The 21,880-nt window shown below is 33.8% G+C and overlaps 1 protein-coding gene across 7 annotated transcripts; it reads right to left on the bottom strand.

Moving 5' to 3' along the window:
- Window positions 1-8,845: 8,845 nt before the first annotated feature.
- Window positions 8,846-14,447, bottom strand: LOC124838806 (geranylgeranyl transferase type-2 subunit beta 1-like). 7 transcript variants are annotated; one of them, XM_088106762.1, is made up of 12 exons: window positions 14,110-14,443; window positions 13,614-13,707; window positions 11,893-11,949; window positions 11,584-11,637; window positions 11,281-11,431; window positions 11,066-11,182; window positions 10,725-10,791; window positions 10,489-10,637; window positions 10,021-10,154; window positions 9,842-9,940; window positions 9,642-9,717; window positions 8,846-9,100 (listed from the first exon to the last, which is right to left on the bottom strand). In XM_088106762.1, the coding sequence occupies exons 3-12, from the start codon at window positions 11,911-11,913 to the stop codon at window positions 9,006-9,008; spliced, it is 963 nt and encodes a 320-aa protein (XP_087962888.1). In that variant the 5' UTR covers window positions 11,914-11,949; window positions 13,614-13,707; window positions 14,110-14,443; the 3' UTR covers window positions 8,846-9,005. The 7 variants fall into 7 exon arrangements, 5 of the variants coding, with proteins under 5 accessions (XP_087962888.1, XP_087962887.1, XP_087962886.1 ...); XM_088106761.1 differs by having other exon boundaries at window positions 9,642-9,710; window positions 13,614-14,444; XM_088106760.1 differs by having other exon boundaries at window positions 13,614-14,443.
- Window positions 14,448-21,880: the final 7,433 nt, after the last annotated feature.

The raw sequence follows: 21,880 nt of genomic DNA, 5'->3' as shown, positions 1-21,880 counted from the left end.
AAAACGTATACTTTTTGTATATTTATTTAAGGAAGAAGAAGAGGTTTTTAGCACAAGGACGACGCGAGCGGTCACACGTGTGCTTAAACCTTTAAAACATATTTTTGAAATTTTACTTAAGAAAAGAAGAAAAGGTTTTTAGCACAAGGACGACGCGAGCGGTCACACGTGTGCTTAAACCTTTAAAACGTATTTTTTGAAATTTATTTAAGGAGAAGAGAAGGTTTTTAGCACAAGGACGACGCGAGCGGTCACACGTGTGCTTAAACCTTTAAAACATATTTTTGAAATTTTACTTAAGAAAAGAAGAAAAGGTTTTTAGCACAAGGACGACGCGAGCGGTCACACGTGTGCTTAAACCTTTAAAACGTATTTTTTTGAAATTTATTTAAGGAGAAGAGAAGGTTTTTAGCACAAGGACGACGCGAGCGGTCACACGTGTGCTTAAACCTTTAAAACATATTTTTGAAAATTTTTTTTTTTAAGGAGAAGAGAAGGTTTTTAGCACAAGGACGACGCGAGCGGTCACACGTGTGCTTAAACCTTTAAAACATATTTTTGAAATTTTACTTAAGAAAAGAAGAAAAGGTTTTTAGCACAAGGACGACGCGAGCGGTCACACGTGTGCTTAAACCTTTAAAACGTATTTCTTGTAAATTCTTTTTATTTAAACTATCAATATTGTATTATTAAATATATATTTTAGGATAAGTAAATGTCTAAAATAAATAAATAGAACAAAATAAAATAAGACAATAAAGAAAAATAAATAAACAAAAGAAAATTGAGAGGCTGAACGGACGCTGGGAAGAGATTCAGAATAACGAGCGTTCGTTAGGTAAAGAACGAACGTTCGTTGGGGGAGAGGACGAACGTCCATTGGGGAACATAACGGACGGACGTTTAGAAATGTGAGCTGAATGATGAGCGTTCGTCGAGAGATATGATGAACGGACGTTGAGAACGAAGGCTCAATAACAAACGCTCGTTGAAGGCATGGCGAACGGACGTTGAGAAATTGAGGCTGAGTAACGAGCGTTCATTGGTTCGGAAACGAACGCTCGTTCGTTTGGATAACGAGCGCTCTTCAGGGAGAAGATTTGAACGAACGGTCAAAAAGCTTAAAGAGAACGAGCGTTCGCTCGTTTGGTGAGAATGTTGAACGAACGGTCAAAAAGGCTTAAGGTTAACGAGCGTTCGCTCGTTTAGATAACGAGCGCTCGTTCATTTGGAATGTTGAACGAACGGTCAAAAAGGCGAGCGTTCGCTCGTTTGGATAACGAGCGCTCGTTCGTTTGGAATGTTTAACGAACGGTAAAAAAGGCTGAAGGATAACGAGCGTTCACTCGTTTGGTGAGAATGTTGAACGAACGGTCAAAAAGGCGAGCGTTCGCTCGTTTGGATAACGAGCGCTCGTTCGTTTGGAATGGTTAACGAACGGTCAAAAAGGCTTAAGGTTAACGAGCGTTCACTCGTTTGGTGAGAATGTTGAACGAACGGTCAAAAAGGCGAGCGTTCGCTCGTTTGGATAACGAGCGCTCGTTCGTTTGGAATGGTTAACGAACGGTCAAAAAGGCTTAAGGTTAACGAGCGCTCGCTCGTTTAGATAACGAGCGCTCGTTGGTGAGAAACGAACGCTCAAAAAAAGCTTAAGGTTAACGAGCGTTCGCTCGTTTAGATAACGACTGCTCATTGGTGAGAAACGAACGCTCAAAAAGGCTTAAGGATAACGAGCGTTCGCTCGTTTAGATAACGAGCGCTCGTTCATTTGGAATGTTGAACGAACGGTCAAAAAAAGGCTGAATGTTCCCGGACGTACGTTCATTTCTGGGCCTGGCCCAGTCCAATGCTTCTAACCTAGAATTTCCTAGGGGTTCAGAGATTCATCCTCATTCTCACTCCTTCAAGCCGGTTTGCACCTTCTCCAGAGATTCAAGGTTTCTTGTTCAATCACCACAACTGATCACCACCTCTGCCATGGCCGACCACCGTCACCTCAAACAAAACGCGCCTTGGCTTCACCGGCGACCCCTTCGCACCACCAGAACCACCGTCAGCCAAGACACCACCTTCTCCGCTCTTCTCTTTTCGAAAACATTGATCTCCAGGGAGGGTCTTCCTCCGCCGCACATGTGCCAATACTTCTTCAAATCGATCACCGCGAAACGTCGTCTATGGCGTTGCCAGTAGCGTCGCCTGCCGCCGAAGCCGTCGTCCGATTCACCGAGAATAGCACAGAGAACCTTCTCCTCTTCCCCTCAGCACCACTACCCTAATCTAGTGTCCTACAACGGGATGGTGAGCCTGAAGGTGGTGGCGTGTGCCTCTTCCTAGATTGAACAAGAATGAATGGAAAGGAAGATCGGTGTTGCGCGGTTGAAGGCGACAGTGAACGACACAGTGGTCAATCCCTGTTTTGGCTCAGTGAAGGTAAAGTATGGGCTTGTGTTTGGATGCTGGAAATTGGTCATTGTTCTAGACTGTGGCTTTGTATAATGCAGGTTGAGGATGATGGTTGATGAGTGAATGAGGGAATGAGGTTTGGTTGAGTAAATGGAGGAGTACCAAGTTTGCGAGACCGTGATGATGGGTGGAATATGCAGCAGGGAATGAAGATGATCATGGATATTGGAAATCAAGTGTTGGAGGTGAAGATTGAAGATGTTTGGTAATAACGAACATATACCAATATCCAGTGCATTCAACAATATTCATATACAAATTTAACAACAATCGGAGATATGCTCATGAACCAGTAACCCACTCAGTAGAACAAGGAGTGTTAGATATTACTTACCTTTCGATTGCCACTGCCAACCTTGCGTCTCCAATGAGTTTTTTCCTCCTCCTTTTGCTGGCGTCTATCTTTTTCTCCAGGTAAAAATGGTGAATCTGGATGATGATCCCCAGACGAAGGTCCCCCGTGTGCCCTCCTCCTTTCTATTCTCTCTCTCTGATCCCAACAAAATCCAATTCTGCTCCCCAAAATCTTGGAATTATTCTCTTGTAACAACCTGGTCTCCCCTGCTGAGACACGTCTCTTCTCCCATTTCCCACGTTTTCTCCCTTTTTTCTATTTTTTTACTTTTTCCAATTTTATTTTATTTATTTTTTTACTTTATTTTTAATTTTAATTTTATTTTTCAATTTTTTAATTATTTTAATTAATTAACACTATTAAAACAAATTGAAAATAAGAAATAAAGTAGAAAAAATTAAAAGCAAAAAAATCTAAATACATAAAAAAAAGAATAAAAATAAAATAAAAGCCAATAAAAACACATTGTTTCAACCCGGACAAAATTGGGTGTTGACAAGGAGTATTAAAGTGTAATGCAAATTCTAGAGGAATGTAGAAACTCCTAAGATAGAAGAACTGAAATGTAATACAAATTCTAGAATATTGTAGAAAAGCCTAAGATAGGAAAAAGAAAATCAAGAACATTCTACATAGGTAAAACTCTAGAACATTCCACATAAGTTGTGGCTAGCATATTCTAGAATGATCTATGGGTATATAAATACCCATAAATTCTACCATTTGATGTAAGGCAAACTCTAACACAACTAAGACAACATTTACCACAACTAAGGACAACTAAAACACTTCTTACAACTACTACTTCCACATTCTACTATCTCCACATTTTATCTACATTCCACTATGTCTACAATTTCTCTATCCCATCAATTATTCCTTTCACAACCTCAAAATACTAATTTTTTTGAATAACTAGAACGGTTTTACGTTGGACCACTTATAGACTTAGGTAATATAAGATAATTTACATCGAGTTGTTTAATGTCCAACATGAATTATCTCATTTAAGTCGATCCAAAAATAAAGTGACATAAATTTTTCTTATATTTACATCCACATGTTCCTTCCTCATTCTTGTTGCAACTAGTATCCCGACGAGACGACGAAATACAAACAAAGCGTGTTTAAAGAAAAGATTTTAGAGCCACACCATAATTTATTCTGAAAAAACTATAGAAAACCGTAAAATAAGACATGGTCTATGAAAACTAAATTTTGTGTGCGGAAATCCGTTATGCGCTTGTCCAAAAGTAATGCCTTTAATTAACTGTATAAAGTTGATGTGGTTTTTAAAATGTTTAATTTTCCCAAAAAAATAACCAAACTGGGAAAACTTATTCAGGACACTAATACCTGACTTACGAGAGAACTTTCGAGATATTATGAAGTGGACCTTCCAAGTATATACTGGAACCAATGACTTTCCAGATGACAAACTCCGAGAAGAAAAAGCCATTTGATTGATTCTGTTAGAAGACAACGAAGTGTGCCGACTTGGTAAGGAGCTTTTTCAGCATATTAATTACTTTATCTCACAATATCATCTTGGTGTTATTTTTATGGATCGCGATATTCTAACAACGCAATTTTGACAAAAATTTGACAACGCCACGTGTCAGCGTTTTATTCGATCATTTTAAATAATTTTTTTAAAAGAAAATCTGTGTTTGAAAAGCGGTTAGACTTGTTTTTTGAATATCCCGAAAATCACCCTTGTTCATCCAGCACGGTCTCCTCTCTCCAATTTAGGGCTTTCATTCTTCATTTGAACTTCTCACTCTCCATTTGGTGAAGTTTTCTCTAGACCCGTTGAAGAATCTCTCTTGACCCGTTCAAGACTTTCTCTCTCGACCTGTTCAACATTCTCCGTCGTCGGTGTCCCCATTCGAAGTTTGTCTCTAGAGTTCGCGATTTTGACGATTTACGTTCAGCGATCTCTGTGGTTGGTCTGTTCGGTGTCGATTGTGTCGAAGTTGTGAGGTTTTTTTTGTGCAATGGGTTCGTCCGGTGACATTGCTGCTTCGATTTTCGTTTTCCTTTTTCGTATTTTGGGATTGAGTTATTGTTTTTGGCTTTTTTGGTCATTTTGGTGGTTATTGGTTTTGGGTTTTGAGTTGTGTTGGTTAATGTTAACAAATATCTATTATTTTTTTGTGCTTTTGTTTATTCTTCATTCATTAAAAACCAAGTTTATTGCTGGTTTGAATGAAATTTTGAGTGAGGAGCACAAGTCCTTAATTTCAAAGACGCAATTTGGATGGTTTTTAGAACTACATGATAACCTTAAGATTGGTAGGAATATTTTGAGCAATTTATTGATTAGATGGGTTGATGAGAGAGGTGGTTTTAGTTTTGGAGAAAAATTTGTTGAATTCAAGGAAGTAGATGTTACCTTAAGCTTAGGGTTGGGTTTAGCTGGTGACCAGATTAAATTGAATGAAAACAAACTTAGAAAAAGTCATTGCCGAAAGTACTTTGGTAGTGGAAAATATGAATTGGATTTGATATACAATTTTAATTTGAAACAACACCAAAAGTTTCCTTCAATAGATGTTTGTAGGTTGTACATTTTGGTAAGAATTATTGAGGTATTGTTACCTAATCGCACCAGAACAATATTCCCAATTTTGTTTGAAATTGTTGATAGAATAAGTGATTTTGGAACTTTTTGTTGGGGTCGTATAGTGTACCATTATTTACTTAGTAGTTTATGCAAAGCTTGTATAGTGTGGAATAGAGGAAAAGGTGCAACCACTGTCTATGTGGATGGTTGTGTATACGTGTTGCAGGTAAATTATTTACATGGATTGTTTGTTGGTAGTGAAATCAGATGACTAATTATGACGTCTTTGATGTATTTCAGGTTTGGTTTTGTGATTGTTTCCTTCCTTCTAATGTTTGTGTACATAAATACCCAAGTTTTGCATTGGATGAATATAAATGTAGGTGACAAGTTCATCAAACATGCAATGGAGACGAGTGTGGTATGTACTTCATTGTTTTATTAATTTTGGTTGAATAAATGGTTTTATACAATGTTAATTGTGATTAAATTGTAGATGCTTGATGATTATGGTGCATCAAGAAAAGAAATGAGTGAGGCATCTGTGAAAGCATCAATTAATCCAACTAGAGAGGGTTTGAGGAAACAAAAAGGTCAACAATCAATAAGAAACACAAAAAAGCTATTGATGCGGCTTTAAAGGAAGAAGATGCTTTAATTGAAGAACTTCAAGAAGAGTTATTTGCATTGCAGGCTGAGTTGCTTGAAGAGAAGAGTAAAGATGACAGTGGTTACATTATGCCTTGTGAGGGATGAATTTACAATGACTTTGCATGTGAGGGAGGAATTTACAGCCATGAAACCGTTATGAAGGAAGGAGTAAGCCGAAAGCGTTACAAAAGCACAGCTTGTAGAACTCCCTACACTGGATATAGTACAAAACTTGATTGACTTATGTAATTTATGAATAGTGCAATATTTAGTACATGCACAAGAATGGATAACTGCATTTGGAACAATTAATTTGATTGTTAATAAAGAAAGTGCTTATTCTAATTGTGATTGTTATTTTCATTCCATTTGTTGTTTGGTATTATTATTTAATATTCATCCTTTGTGATTGTTCTAACAAATGTGTAGTTCTGTCACCCCTATGTGGATGAAAGACCAATTAAAGGTGTTTTTAAGTTGAGAGGTGAGTTCATGCAGTGGCCTTTTAATAGACTGATGTTGTTGTAATCGATTACAAGGTCCTTTTAATCGCTTACCAGTGAGAAAATTCCATTTTGTACCAAATGCTGATGAGTGCTACCCAGACATGGTTGCAACACTCCCCAATAGTCCTTTCGTTTGTGTTTTCAATGTTTTGTGGATTGATTAACCATGTTTGCCATGGTTGAACGTGTCCACAACAACAAATTTTAAGTTAGGTCCATCCTATGTGGATGGAAGACCAAGTAAAGGTGTTTCTAGGTTGAGAGGGGAGGTCCTACACCATTGACACAGGTTTGATGCACGTGTAATCGATTACAGGGCCTTGTACCGAAAAAATCCCCTTTTGTACCGAAAGTTGAGTAGTGCTACCCAGTCATGGCTGAAGCACTCCCCAAGGGTCTGCAAGATTGTGTTTTCAATGTTTTGAGGATTGATTAACACTGTAGGCCATGGTTGAATGTGTCCACAACAAGAAATTTCAAGTTAGGTCATTCCTATGTGGATGGAAGACGAAGTAAAAGTGTTCCTAGGTTGAGATGGGAGGTCCTACACCATTGACATAGGTCTGATGCACGTGTAATCAATTACAGGGGCCTTGTAATCGCTTACCAGTGAAAAAATCTCCTTTTGTACTGAAAGTTGAGGAGTACTACCTAGTCATGGCTGAAGCACTCCCTAGGGGTGTCCAAGACTGTGTTTTCAATGTGTTGAGAATTGATTAACCCTGTAGGCCATGGTTGAATGTGTGTGTGTGTATATATATATATATATATATATATATATATATATATATATATATATATATATATATATATATATATATATAAAAGATCTTTTTTTCGTTAAACTTTTAGAGTGTTTTCTTTCCTTGGTGGTAGGTGTGATAGGAAGAAAAAGAATGAAAGATTGTGAAACAAATTTATTAAGGATTTTTATTGAAATAAATTTTATATTTTAATGGTAATTAATTTGAACTTGGTTAAAAAAGTCTTAGTTTAATTTATTTATTATTACTTCTCCGCCTAGGAAATAAATTTTTAATCAAATTGTTATTCATTTCTTATTCTTATTTATCATATTTTTATACTTAGATATCTATACGGAAATTTATTAATATAGAAGTTATATGTAAAATAGAACAAATGAGACTAAACAATTTATTTAATGCCACATTAATATCTAAATGATCAGTACTTTTTAGACCTTAAAGCTATTCTAACAATAAATTATATTTTTCCTTTCTATAAAATGTCAGTTTTAAAGCCTTAAAATTATTATGATACAACACTAACCAACGATATAATTGCCAAGGATGATTTAGGAAAAAAAGTACAAAGAACTAAAATTAAAAAAAAGATCAGGTAAATTAAAAGGATTATAAGTGTATTTAACTCATCTTAATTACCCCCTTGTAATTTAGTTCACTTATTGAATATCTTATTTCTTGGAACATAAAAATTATGAATAAAATATAATAAACAAAAATGAACATTTTCCACCAAAGAATTAAGGAAAAAACATTAACTCAAGCAATAAACATTTTACCACTTGTTTTATACGTATAAATGAGATTTTTTAAGATAAATAGCAAATAAATATTTTATTACTTTAAAGATTATACATATTATAAAATAAATTCATTTTTTATTTCTGTATAACACTTATTAAAGTTAGAAAACTTCAGTCTTTCATGTAAAATGATTTATTTATTTTGGTTCGAATACACTCTCTACAAGATTGGGAAGTTTGAGCTATCAGATTTTCAGTTCTTTATTTATATCTTCTACAACTGTGATTTGTGTTGCAATAGTCAGTCTGTTAATTTAAATTTATAGCAAAGTGGTTATCTTTTACAAGGCTTCTTTGAAGCAAGTTAGGATTTTCCTAACTCTTATCATTTTTAGGTGTTTTTTCTTGAAGAGCGAAATATTTTAGGGTAAATTATTTAAACTTAGTTCATTCGGATTTATTTCAGTAAAAAGTTACGTCAGATAATAATGTTTGGTCCATATGTAATTGTTTTAATGTAGATTGACTTTTTTTAAACTTTTAGAATTGCAAATTATAATATAGTAAAACTATATGGAACATGAAAGTAATTTTTTCTCTTTTCTTCTTCTATTCTTACATATTTTAAAACTAACAAAAATTATAAAATTCTCTTATATATATATATATATATATATATATATATATATATATATATATATATATATATATATATATATATATATATATATATATATATATATATATATATATATATATATATATATATATATATATTTAAATCTTTGATACAACACTGAACAATCCTATTCGTATCACATAAATTTAATTAAAGAAGCTAAAAATGTAAACATTTTGTTTAGAAAATAATTAACTGTTTTTCGCCGAGGGTGGTAGATCCAACTCCAAAGAGTGAGTCATTACTGGATAATATCATCGAACTGAACTACTTCACTCTTATTTCGTAAAGAAAATCCGATTTACAACATCAACAGGTAAGGCATAAGCTGGATCTATCGGTTTCACTCCTGTATATTCAAGAAGTGAAAGTCCTGTGAAAAAAAAAACCCAACGTCCCTAGTTTTTAGTCTGAATGGAATAAGAAACACATGAATAAAAGCAAATACGTTGTTGTCAGGAATTTGGAACACGATATAGGTTATCTGAACAGTAGTACTATGAAGGGGGGAAAGTGAGACAGAATGTACCAACTAAAATCTATTAAATCACACATATGTGCTAACTTAAGCCTTTCAAACAATTACAAATAAAAATAGAATCATATTAAATATGCACTTCTAATGTGACATTAACATAATAAGCATGTTGAACTAGTATGGTTAATCTTATCTGAAACATGAAGCTAGCAACAGAAATTCACAACGAAGGATTGGAAAAATGGTTTATCATCACTCTTTGGAAAGGGACGGTGAATGAAGTGACAGGCCAATACCTTTCCCAAATCGGGTAATCTCAATGCATGAGAAAGGAAGAGGTGGGGTGGTTCCCATATTAAGCAAGGAAACCCCAGATTACAAGATTTAGCACAGCAAATGGAATAAAAAACAAGCAAAAATATAAGAGGTACTCTACCTGCCACCCCGAAGAATGTGTGAAATACATCCACGGCATCATCTGGCCTGTCTGAAATCCCACCATTTTCTGTGTCCTTACAGTTTCAACATACAAATTATTTAAGAAATACTTACCTCATAGTAGTTTATGCACGAAAATAAAAATAAAACAGAGAATATGCAGATTTATAAACACCGTAAAGACATTCAACAACTAACCTGGCAGTCTAGGATAAACCTTATAAGCTTCTCCTTACTGATCCAATGAACTCTATCAATCATGGTCAGGCTAGAAAGAACCCACCACGAGTAGCAGACCTGAGATGATCTAAAACCTAGTAAGAGAAATGAGCATATCACATAAAGCAATAGATGTAAATTTGAAAAGATTTGCTCACATCAGGGAGTTTCTCAGGACGCCCATTCAGACCTCCAGATTTAACCTGTCGCTCACATAACCACCAACCTAGTAGGTCCTTGTCAACAAGATCTAGTGACCCCGTTATGGCAAGGGCTCCCACACAACAGAAAACTGACAATATGAAAAGCAAATATTTTACAAGGATTATATTCCCAGATGATGATGGATGAATTAACGAGTTTTAACATAAACAACATTTAAACTACAAGAAAACAACTCTAAATCAAATATTAATTTTTAGAGCTCTCTTAGTGTGCTGCCTAGGATAGGAGTAAACAGATTATCCATAACTTCAGAAAATATATTCCAATTTCAAATTATGCCCTTCATGTGGGGAAGAAGTGAAGAACATAATTGTTGAAGGGAACACTGGTATCAGTACATTCATTGAGTAAGTGATAGAGAAATCAATAATTTAAGTAAAGATCATGACAATATTACATACTTTGACCAGCATGAGATTCCCCACCAGGGGTGCAACCAAAACCACCATCCATATTTTTGCAACTTATAATGTACTTCACAGCTTTCTCCACATTGATTTTATCCAAGCGATGTAATATTGATAAGCAACAAATAGCAATATATGAGAACCTAAGACAAACAATTCAGTGGATTTTAGTTAAAAATACAATAAGCTCTTACACGCTCAATAACGAATATGGAACTTAAGAACAATACCGCGTATCAACTTCACCCCACATATCCCCTGAAAAGGATCCATCTTCATTTTGCAGGCTGACAATATCTGACAGATATTAGGTAACAAAGATCCAGTATACTTTTTTCACTGATGAAATTTCAGTAACTAATCCATCAAACTCCACTAAAAATCACAATAAAATATTTTCAATTATCTTTCTAAAAAGCACAGCATGATTGCCAGCTAAAGTTTCCTGATAAAAAAACATAAATATACTATTTAAAAGACTGCAAAAAGAACAAAGTTTCTTCTGTATCACAGAATATTTGTGAATACAGATTATACGACCTTCAAAACCAGTCAATATGTGTAAGGATACAATTTGTCACCTTATCTACATCAATAACATCCATCTTATCAAAGAGAGCCAACACCTGCAAGGCACTTAGTGTATACAGGATGTGCGGGTCATGACCAATATTTCCACCAAATCCCCCTACACAGCAACACGATCTCATAAGAAATTATCTATAATGCTGATGTCTAAAATAATCTCAAATACAAAGTAAGGAAACAAATTAAACATTGAACAACCTGACTCATGTTGACAACTCAGCAACCATGAAGTAACCTCATCAACATCAACACTATCAAGTTTTCCCAGAAGATCCAGAGCAGTCAATCCCCAGTATGCCCCACTCATTCTTAGATGCTCCATTACCACAGATTCAAAATTATCTTTCCTCTGGAAAAATAAAGAATGTGTAAAAAGAAAAATGAAGACATCTAACCTTTGAAGGATAAAATAAGAGTTTGCAAGTCATCCATGTTTTGAGATAATCAACTCAGGACAATCTCTTCTTCTTTTCAGAAAGAATGTATAAACAGGAAGCAAACCTTTTCAACTGATAATATGTAGCGAACATGTTTCTCAGTTGCCAGCTCTGCCATCTGTTCCAAGAAAAAAATTAGAAAGATTAGAAGCGGAGATTATAAAAGCCTACAAAGAAACTCATAAAACACAGTAAAAGACCATCATAAAGGGTGGTTAGTTAGAACTTGATAGATAATAGTGAAAAAATGAAAGGAAAAGGGGCACGTAACAATTTTGGTGCAATAAACTAATTCAAAGAAAAATCCCCTAACCTGAAAAGCAAATAAGTATAAAGTAAACATGCTGACATAAATTATAAAAATTAGACAGACCTTCACATTGCTCTCTTCCATCAAAATCTCTTTCGCCTTATCACACAAGATCCTTACCTGCATACACAAGTGCAGCACGGAATAAAAGTGGGATCACTAAATAAAAAGGAATCACGACACTCTCAATGTCAAGGCTATTTACAGAGAGTAAAGTAAAATCAAACAATTAATGGAATAAAATAAAATAACCACAATATTATTTCTGTTCTGCATCTTTTGGTTTTCTTTTATGAAAGCAAATCAACCTAAATCATATATTCAATAAAGATTGAACGCATTCTATTCTTCAGATTGAGAGATGAAAATATGCATAGATATGTGCGTCAGAAAGTCAGGCAATGAAGCGAAGCTAGATATACAACTTAAGTGACTTTTCTTTCACAAATTTGTTATAGCCAATATGATGTAATTTGGCCACAGACTAGAAAAGGTAAAGTTGGATAGTTATTTAAAAAAAAAAACAAACTGGTTGGGAGTGATTGTTTATGTTTAGTTGTCCAATTGGAACCAAATTGATTTGTTCCCAAATAGGAAAAATTGATTGGTTCAGTGTGGAGGCAAAAACAAAGTGTTGTTAATGCAGTATAGATCTGTGAAGTGGCCATCTACAAAATGCAAGATAGTGGATAAGAATGATACTGTAGCAGAATAGTATGAAGGAAGATGACTTCTATAGTGAAGATTTTTAGTGCAATATTGAAAATAAAAAATTACAAAAGTTCAAGGCATGTTTATGAAAATATGATGAGAGGCATATTCATCAAATCATCAAAAGTCAGTCTGGATATAAGCAGAAGTTATACAATACAGAGGCAACAGATCAAAGACAAAAGAGGTGAAAACAAGGGCTGAGTTTGCTAGAAAAGGAACAGGTTTAGCCATAAATCATATGTCTGGACCATAATTATCCTTCACAAATACCAGCATGGAGTGGCCAACCACAGACGATATAGCACATTTTTTATAGTGGGTGGAGAGATCATGTTTGAAAACCTAACATCCCTTTGATTCGGAAAAAAAAAATGTTTAAATTTTAAAATCACAAAAAGAGAAGTCCCAAAAATCAGTTGCAGTAATAAGGTAGATAAAAAAAACAAGGATTTCATCATGTTCCAAATAGTGGCTTCTAGAGATGAGAATTTGTCTGTGAATGGACATGACCTCATCCATGATTTGTGAGAAGCAAAAACACAACACGACGTTGCCATTTAGGCGGCTAGAGGATCCTCTAACCCCACATCACTACAATAGCAGGTTGTTGCTAGTAACTTTGAAAAAAAGGGAAATTACTATGAACCCACAAACTCCTAGATAGCACTTTCTTCTGATTCCCTAAATCCCACCCATCAAATACAATGACATTTGTGAACAACAAAATGAAAATAAAACTAATTGTAAATGTCTAACTTGACTAATACAGATGCTTCACAAGATAGGCAGTAGGACAAAGCAGTAAGGAATTTTTGGTCATTAATTATTAACCAGCACATTCAACTGCACTAACTATTTCCCTCCAGTTTTGAAGGCACTCTACAAGTGCAAGAAGACAAATTAATGCTGCTATTAAATACACCCTTTTTTAATGGTATGAAAATAAGACAAACATCATGCATCATGCTTAATGTTGCTGTAGCCATGACTCGAATAACATTCCCAAAAACTAAGCCTAAATTTCTTCGTAATAGAATCCAAAAAAACAAAGACAAAAAGAAAAGACTAACTTCTCTTTTAGCATAGTTGATGGAAAAGCAGCTCCGAGAAGTGACCGAAGGCGCGACGCAATTACTTCGAAGCTTCCTCCGACGAGTAAGAACGCTGCGGAAATGACATATACACTCGAGAAAACGAAATGGAAACCCTAATCGGACCAAAAGTGAGATTGAACTCACTAGAACCCTAATCGGAAACAGAAACCCTAAACTGACCGATGGAACCCTAGAAAAGGGGGAAAACATAAAAGGAACCGATTAATCGGTGTGAAATGGAGATTGAACGGTGAGAATGGCGCTAATCGAAGAATCAATCGGTAGAATGCTGTTTGTTCGGTGGAAAGTGGGAAAAATGATGTTTCAATCGATGAAATCTAAGGTAAAGGTGAAAAGGATGAAGATCGGTGAGAAACCCTAGCAGAGGATATGTGAAGAGGCTAGGTTTTGTGGAGAGGAAATGTAACGAGGCAGAGAATAAAATGAAGATTCTGTGACGAGGAAAACTTACGAGGTTGAAAACTGAAGATATGGTTGAAGGATGAGGAGCTCTCTCGAGAGAGTGAAGACGCGACGAAGACGAATCGAGACAAATGAAATGAGGCTCTCTGAGGCGCGAGAATGAAAATGAAGAGCTGATGATGGAGTGCGCTAACGAGGCTTCAAGAGAGAACGCGTGGCTGTAGGAGCTCTGATGCGTGCCTGAAGCGGATTGGAGGAAAGGTGATGCTGTTTGATGAGAGAGAAGCACCGTGGAATGGAAAATGGAGGTCAGAGACTATGTTTGGAAGGTGGTTAGACGTTGTGGATTCAGAAATCAAATTCTCATTCATCGATTAATACAAAAGAGAAGTCGGGTATTTATTCTTCATACTAAAATTGGTCCTCAAACTTGTCTTAAGACACCAAATATCAATACACACCAAATATATTTTTAATTAATATCAATCCGAATTTTCAATCCGAATAAATATGCAATACACACCAAATAAATATGCAATACACACCAAATATACTTTTAATTAATATCAATCCGAATTTTCTAAAATAAGACTTCTTATGTTTTGTTTTCGAGTTTTAAGAAGATTTAGAAGTTAAAAGTCAAAAGTTATTTTGCTATTGTCTTAAGTTATTTGTTTCCATAAAGATAATAATAATTCAAGATTGTCATATTTCACCTCGTATGGTAAGGCACTCCGATTGAAAAATGTTATTACATATCCTCATAATAAAAGAATTGGTATAGATATCGAACACTCAAATCATAATCAGCAAAAGGAACGAAATACTCAAGTCGCAATAGAGATAGAGTGTTCGAGTAGAGGACTCTAAGAGAGACGAGAGGAAGAGTTCTCCCTTTGTGCTCGTGCGCGTCTTTGTCTTTGTCATAGTGAGAGACAATGTTCGTTACTTTGTGAAGAAGAGTGGAGAAGATGACGAAGAAGCGAATCAGGACAGAGACAAACTCACATCAGCCTACTCAATTCGACCCAACCCAAAGTGCGTACTTAGGTTTACAAAATAGATAAATGTATGGCTTAATTACTACTTTTCTCTTAAAGTTTGTCAAAAGAGGTACTTGTCTGATCCATCAAGATTGTCACTTAATCCAATTTGACTCACTTATTAATAAGCTAAAAAATTTCAAATCTGACCTAGTCCACCACAGGTTACTAGGTTAAAAATGTTTTCTTTAAATAAAAAAAATGTATAATTTTTATAATTTAAATCTAAATAAATTTTCCTCTAAAATGATGTTAAACTTCAAAGATAATTCATAATAAAAAAAAAAGTAACATATAACTCAAATGTACTCCAAAAGCAAACTCAAAAAACAATAAATAAGTTTCTAATATTGATCGATTTTGCGTCACTTATCCATTTATAAGATTATAGTCTTGAATCGATAAATCTATAATATTTTGTTCCCTTGAAACATTTTCTTCTTTATCTCTATTTACAATATAATAAAAAAATGTTAATTAATAATATTGAAATACAAAGTAATAAATAATTAAATTAAACTAAGTGAATTGTTAAGTCAATCCAACTTACCAGAGATTCAAGCTGGGTGAGTCGCATTGAAAATTGACCTGTATTAAAAAAATTACATTTTTTTCCAAACCCAACTTGACCCGAACCTTTGGTCGACCGAGTTAGCTCGCGAGTTCTAACCCATTTTTATAGCACTAGTTTCAAAGTTCCAACTTAGTTTTCATTAGTTTTTTTTTAACTTAGTATCTTTTAAAAATCAAGTTAGTTCTATTAAATTTTCAAAAACATAGTTAAAAAAGTGTTGATGTAGTAAAGTATAATGCATACTTGTGAGAAAAATTTAAAATTGTTGTGCAATTGTAGTAGTTTTTAGGGTTTAGGATTTGTTTGCCATTAACCAAACGTTGTTAGTCATGTCGCACATCCAAAGTAGCCTGGACAATAAAATAATACAGTAATGTTTGTAAACTTTTTAGTTATGACTTCAACCATTATGGATGTCCATCAAATAGACAGTGAAAGAAGATAATGAAAAGAAGTCCACATATTAATTCAAAGTAGATCACGCATGTAAATTATTTACTTGTTAACATTGTCATTTTGTCAATTCATGCGGGTCCATACTAGATGAAACATATAACATATTTATGATTAGAATATCTTCGTTTGAGTAAAATCGTTTACGTGTGTGATCGCAGTAGGGCCATACAATTTTGGTGTACCTTTAAGTTTTAGAAAATACGACGTGGTTGCCAACCTTATTTTTTCATGTCATCTCACTTCAAGAAAAATAACATGTTATAGAAATTATCGAGCATGAGCTAAATTTGTGTCTACTGTTTTTTTTACCATCAAAGTCGTGACAACAATATTTTGTTGCAAAGCTTCTCGACTTTTTTACTATTGTTTTAAGTGTGAGTTCAAGTCCCACATTAGATTGAAATGAGAAAGTAGAATATTATATAAAAAAGAAAAACTCATTAACTTATTGTTTTAAGGTTTTGTGTATAGAGTGGTGTCGATCTCTTATATGATTTGACTCAAATCTTATTGGTGTTTGTGTCTTCAGGTGAACCTTCTCCTTGATAGAGACCCAATGACCCTTTTCCGGAAAGTTGCTAACAACCTATATATAACTTTATTTTTATGTTTTTCTTCAAAATATGATTTTCTAGGGAGCATGCACATGTTCTGAAGTTTCACCCAAACCACAATCAACCAAATAATATTAAATGAGAAAATTCCGATAATCAAGAAAAAACTTCACATCGAACGAGATAATAAGCATTGTAAACTAAACATCCAAATTGATTAAACAGATCGTGTCCTAATATTTAGGTAACATAAGAACATCTGACCGACATCTCTAATGTATACCATACTACTTAAGCAGCACAATACCAACAAAATTTTAAGTGTTAATGAATTAGAGAAACTTGACTACAATTTAGTAATATAGGTAAGTTAATGTAAAATTTGGTTTTAATATATAGTTTTATGTACAAATAATGTATTAAATATTATTAGATAATTTAATATATGAAATAACCATTTTGTTTTTTCAATTGAGTCTTTTCATTCCAAGGTACATTGATTATAAATTGATTGGATGAGATGATAATATAAGAAAATTGATTGGATGTCAAATGTAAGCATGTAATTCTTTTTTAAATAAGTTTTTATAACGTACATAACCATGTATGTTATAATTTGTTAATTATGAAAAACATGTATTATGATAGGTGAAAAATTATTTGTCATAATAGATTGGAGATATTATGACAGGTGAAACTGACCACGTCATTAAATCTCATATATTATGACACGTAATCGAATTAGATCATAGAAAATTGACCATATTATGACTAATAGACTTACGACAGGTAACAAAAAGCACGTCATAGTAAGTTGAATCTATTATGACATACTTTTTCGTTATGTCATATAATACGTAAACCTATTATGACGGTCATAACTATAACGTTAATCTACTTGTCATAATAAGTCAATTTTACTTGTTATAAAAAGTCAGCTATACACCAGTAATTTTTATGTTTTTATATATTTTATTTTTTTAAAATGAATTTATTTACCCAGACAAAATTGGGTGTTAGACAATTCTCACTATAACAAAACTAGTACTGTCAAAATGAGTTGTAACCCGCGAGCCAATCCAACCCACCACGAGTTTTAGTCAGGTTAGATTTTAATCTTTGGTGGCAAAATGGTAGTGGTTTGATGGTACTTTTTGAACAAGTCTTTTTTTAGTGGTGGACATCTCATGGAGAGTATTTTTGCCTGATTGGTTTCGTTGTTGAGGTTTGTTTACTGAAGTTTCCATTTTTATTTGTGACTGCGACTTTGTTTTGGAAATTCAATCATGACTTTGCATGAATGACCATTTTTTATGTATACTAGGTTAATCAAAATTGAACCTTGGTTCTCGTTCTGGTTCATTTTTTAACCAATAAAAAAAAGCTACAATGAAATGGTCTTTTTTTTAAAATGTTTCAGTTTTCTATGTTGTGTATCATATGAATGTTTTTTTAGCAAATTGAAAAAGAAATATATTGCCTTTTTAGCAAATTTAGAACAGAGGTTGGATTAATCAAGAGAAGATTGAGTTGTAGAAATTCAAAGGTTAAGGGAATGATGAACTTCTACTTCAATGTCCTTAATTTGTACAATTTAATCTTTTTCTCGAGTGGTCTAATCTGTTCTAAGTTTAAATTATCTATTCATCAACTCTTCTTCAACTTAATGAAAATCATTCGTTTGATAAGAACACACAAAATTGTAAATGCTCATTTGATTGTAGTGTTTTTTATCCATAACTTTTTCTGTCGGTCTGATAGTGTCTGGTATAAATTTACTTCCTACTATTACTATAACGTTGGGCCTATTGTGTAGGTGTGATTTCTCTGCATTTGAATGCTCAACGTTTCTAGTTTTTTTCTTTTTCTCCGCCGGCCTTCTTAAAAATGAGCTTATATTACCAACATTTTAATAATTTCATATAACACTATTTCTTTAGTCCCAAGAAATTGGAGTAAGCCACTGAGGAAGTTTCCCAGTCTTCTTTATAAAACCTGTAGCATCAAAGTACTCACCTGCAGCCGCCTCTTCCCAATCAAGACAATTACTATGATATTCTTCCATTAATTCAAGTATTTTTCTAACTTTTCCCTCATACTTTATTTAGCACATAAGAGACAGATTTTATACGGTATTTTTTTGTCCATACGTTGAACAAAATTATATCTGCTAAGGATTAACTATTTTAAATATCAATTCGTTAGTTATGTTATATTAATTAATGACAACACTTCAACATCCTTTTATAGCAGAAGAAAAATAGACAATGGGAGAATAGATTGATTTGAAATAAATAAATTAATAAATAACTGAAGAGTGACAGAAACGTAATGTTGGTGATTAAAGTCCACTGCTCTCTCTTTCTTGATTGTTTCAGTGTTTGTTTTCTCAATCCGATATGATGCTCTCCCTTTCTTGATGGAACCAACTTGAATTCCTGCTTTAGCAGAGATTCCATCTCTTGTTGTAAATTTATATTGCCGTGTGCAAAGCACAAACTCATAATGCCATAGGGTTAAGGTTACTTAGTCATGTCGGACAACCAAAGTAGCCTGCACAATAAAATAATACATAGTGATGTTTGGAAACTTTTTAGTTATTACTTCAACCATTATGGCTGTCCATCAAATAGACAATGAAAGAAGATAAGGAAAAGAAGTCCACATATTGATTCAAAGTAGATCACGCATGTAAATTATTTACTTGTTAACATTGTCATTTTGTCAATTCGTGCGGGTCCATACTAGATGGAACCTATAAAATGTTTGATTCAAACCTCTTCGTTTGAGTAGAATCGTTTACGTGTCGCAGTAGGGCCATATAATTTTGGCGTATACCTTTAAGTTTTAGTGAATACGATCTGGTTGCCAATCTTATTTTTCATGTTATTTCACTTCAAGAAAAATAACCTGTTATAGAGATTCATCGTGCATGAGCTAAATTTGTCTCTACTATTTTTTACCATGAAAGTCGTGACAGCAATATTTTGTTTCCGTGATGGACTTTTTCAGTAGATCACCCTTTTCGGGAAAGTTGCTGACAACCTATATATAACTTTATTTTTATGTTTTTCTTCAAAATATGATTTTCTGGGAAGCATGTACACGTTGTGAAGTTTCACCCAAACCACAATCAACCAAAAAGTATTAAATAAGAAAATTCCGATAATCAAGAAAAAACTTCACATCGAACCAGATAATAAGCAGTGTAAACTAAACATCCTAATTAATTAAACAGATCATGTTCTAATACTCACACAGCGTAAGAACATCTGACCGTTCTGGTTAATGATACCACACTACTTAAGCAGCAGAGTACCAACAAAATTTAATTCGCGTGCAACCAAGAGACGAGGAAACTGAACGTGTACTGAAGTTGAGACATAGTAAAAGAGACAAACACAACGAGTGAGAAAGACAGATTTGACTTTTTTTTTTCTACATTCACATTGAACGTGCGCATTAGTGACCCTACATAATTGGACTAGGAATTTACTCCGCAATATTACTATAATCGAAACTTTTCGCGGATACTTCGTTCGGGATAATCTTTGTTCACAACTTGAGCAGCCTCTGCTTTTATAATAAGCGCAGTTAAGCAGTGCACTGAACACGAAGCACTAAGAAATACAAACCGAGAGAGTTAAGAGAGAGCGAGATGGGGATGAATCAAGGTGCAGGAGGGAGCAACAAGTTCGAGACAACGATGATGAAGAAGAAGAAAGCGTTTGCAACGGTAATTCCAGCTCCAAGGAAATCGGTGAAGAGAATGGTTTTTGAGTCCTTGCTCCAATCTCTCCTTCGTTTGTTTTCGTGTGGTGCAAGGAAGAAACCCATGTAGGCCAAGACCAACGAATCCCAAACAAACCCAATTGACGGAATTAACTAAGATCAACGCATTTGTTTGCAGTTAGAAACTCAGTGCTTCTCCCTTATGCACCATCGCCCTGGCTGTCACCAATATCTCCGACAATGCTCTGTATTTGTGCGTTTTGTTTTGTCGCTTGATTTAGTTTTAGTGCTTTGTATATATATTACCAATCTTTCAGATTCCGTCATCAATTGTTTCTTTTGTTCTTCTTTCTTCCCTTTGGAAGCAATGTTTTAAATGGTTGTCGGAGTGGTGATTGTAAAAATATTGCGATGTGTAATATATATTGTAAAAAAGTGTTGACGTATGCATTCGATGCGATCGAAAAACCCTTTTGAGAAGATTTGCACCCAATAACAGTTTGTTCATGTGATGAGCACAGACAGAAGCAGAGAAACAGAGTATATACGAATTCAGCCGCACGTAATCGGAAACTGGCAAATCTAACGTGCGATGACAGAATCCTACGACATTGGACATGAATCACGTAACGTCACATGTCATAATCTTAGATGTTGCCCTCATACGGAAAAACGTGTGGGGTCATCATCGATATTCTTGTTTGGAATCTTGATAATTCGTTTTTTTGTCCAGGTGCGTAGCTACAAATCACCCTTGTCTGTCTGCTCTCTTAATAAACTTTGAGACATTGAAATAATAATAAAAGAAAAAGTGAGAGATGGAAGATGTAATAAGTTGTATATAGTAAAATAATAGGGATAACACTATATGCGCTTTGAGTACTGAGTTTTCACATGCACAATTTCTTTATAAAAAGAACTGTCCAAATGAATTATACTAAATAAAAAATAAAATGAAAGATTTAGGAACAAAATAAAATAAAACATCTCAACTAAAATAGATTTTTTATAAAATTATTTTGTTTCGTAAGTAGTTTTTTTTTGTAATAATTTTAATTCATTTTATTTATGGATTTGTCCTAACATGAAATTAGAATTCATTTTTATCTACACTTTATACATTTTGATCTTTAAGTTTTAAAAATAAATTAATATAATACTTTTAACTTAATTATATTAATTTTTTGTATACATTTCATATTAATGTTTGAATGGTTTATACCGTTTCATACATTCCTTTTTCAGTATTAGTTCATAAATGTGTTTAACATGTAAAAAATCTTAAACGGTTTAAAAATGATTATATTTATTATTTTTAAGTTTAAAAACAAAAAATATATTTAAATTTTTTATTATTTTACCTTTTAAAAAGAATGAGAATATTTTAATGTTCTAATCTCGTTTATGGTTGAGTTCTGTACCTTTTCTTTACTCATTAATTTAAGGCTACATTTGTTTACT

Source organism: Vigna umbellata, chromosome 2 (genome assembly GCF_029865625.1).
Source record: "Vigna umbellata cultivar VRB3 chromosome 2, Vumbellata_1.0, whole genome shotgun sequence".
Lineage (NCBI taxonomy): Eukaryota > Viridiplantae > Streptophyta > Magnoliopsida > Fabales > Fabaceae > Vigna > Vigna umbellata.
Note: the sequence above shows the minus strand (reverse complement) of the source record. Positions and strands in the feature narration are given on the sequence as shown.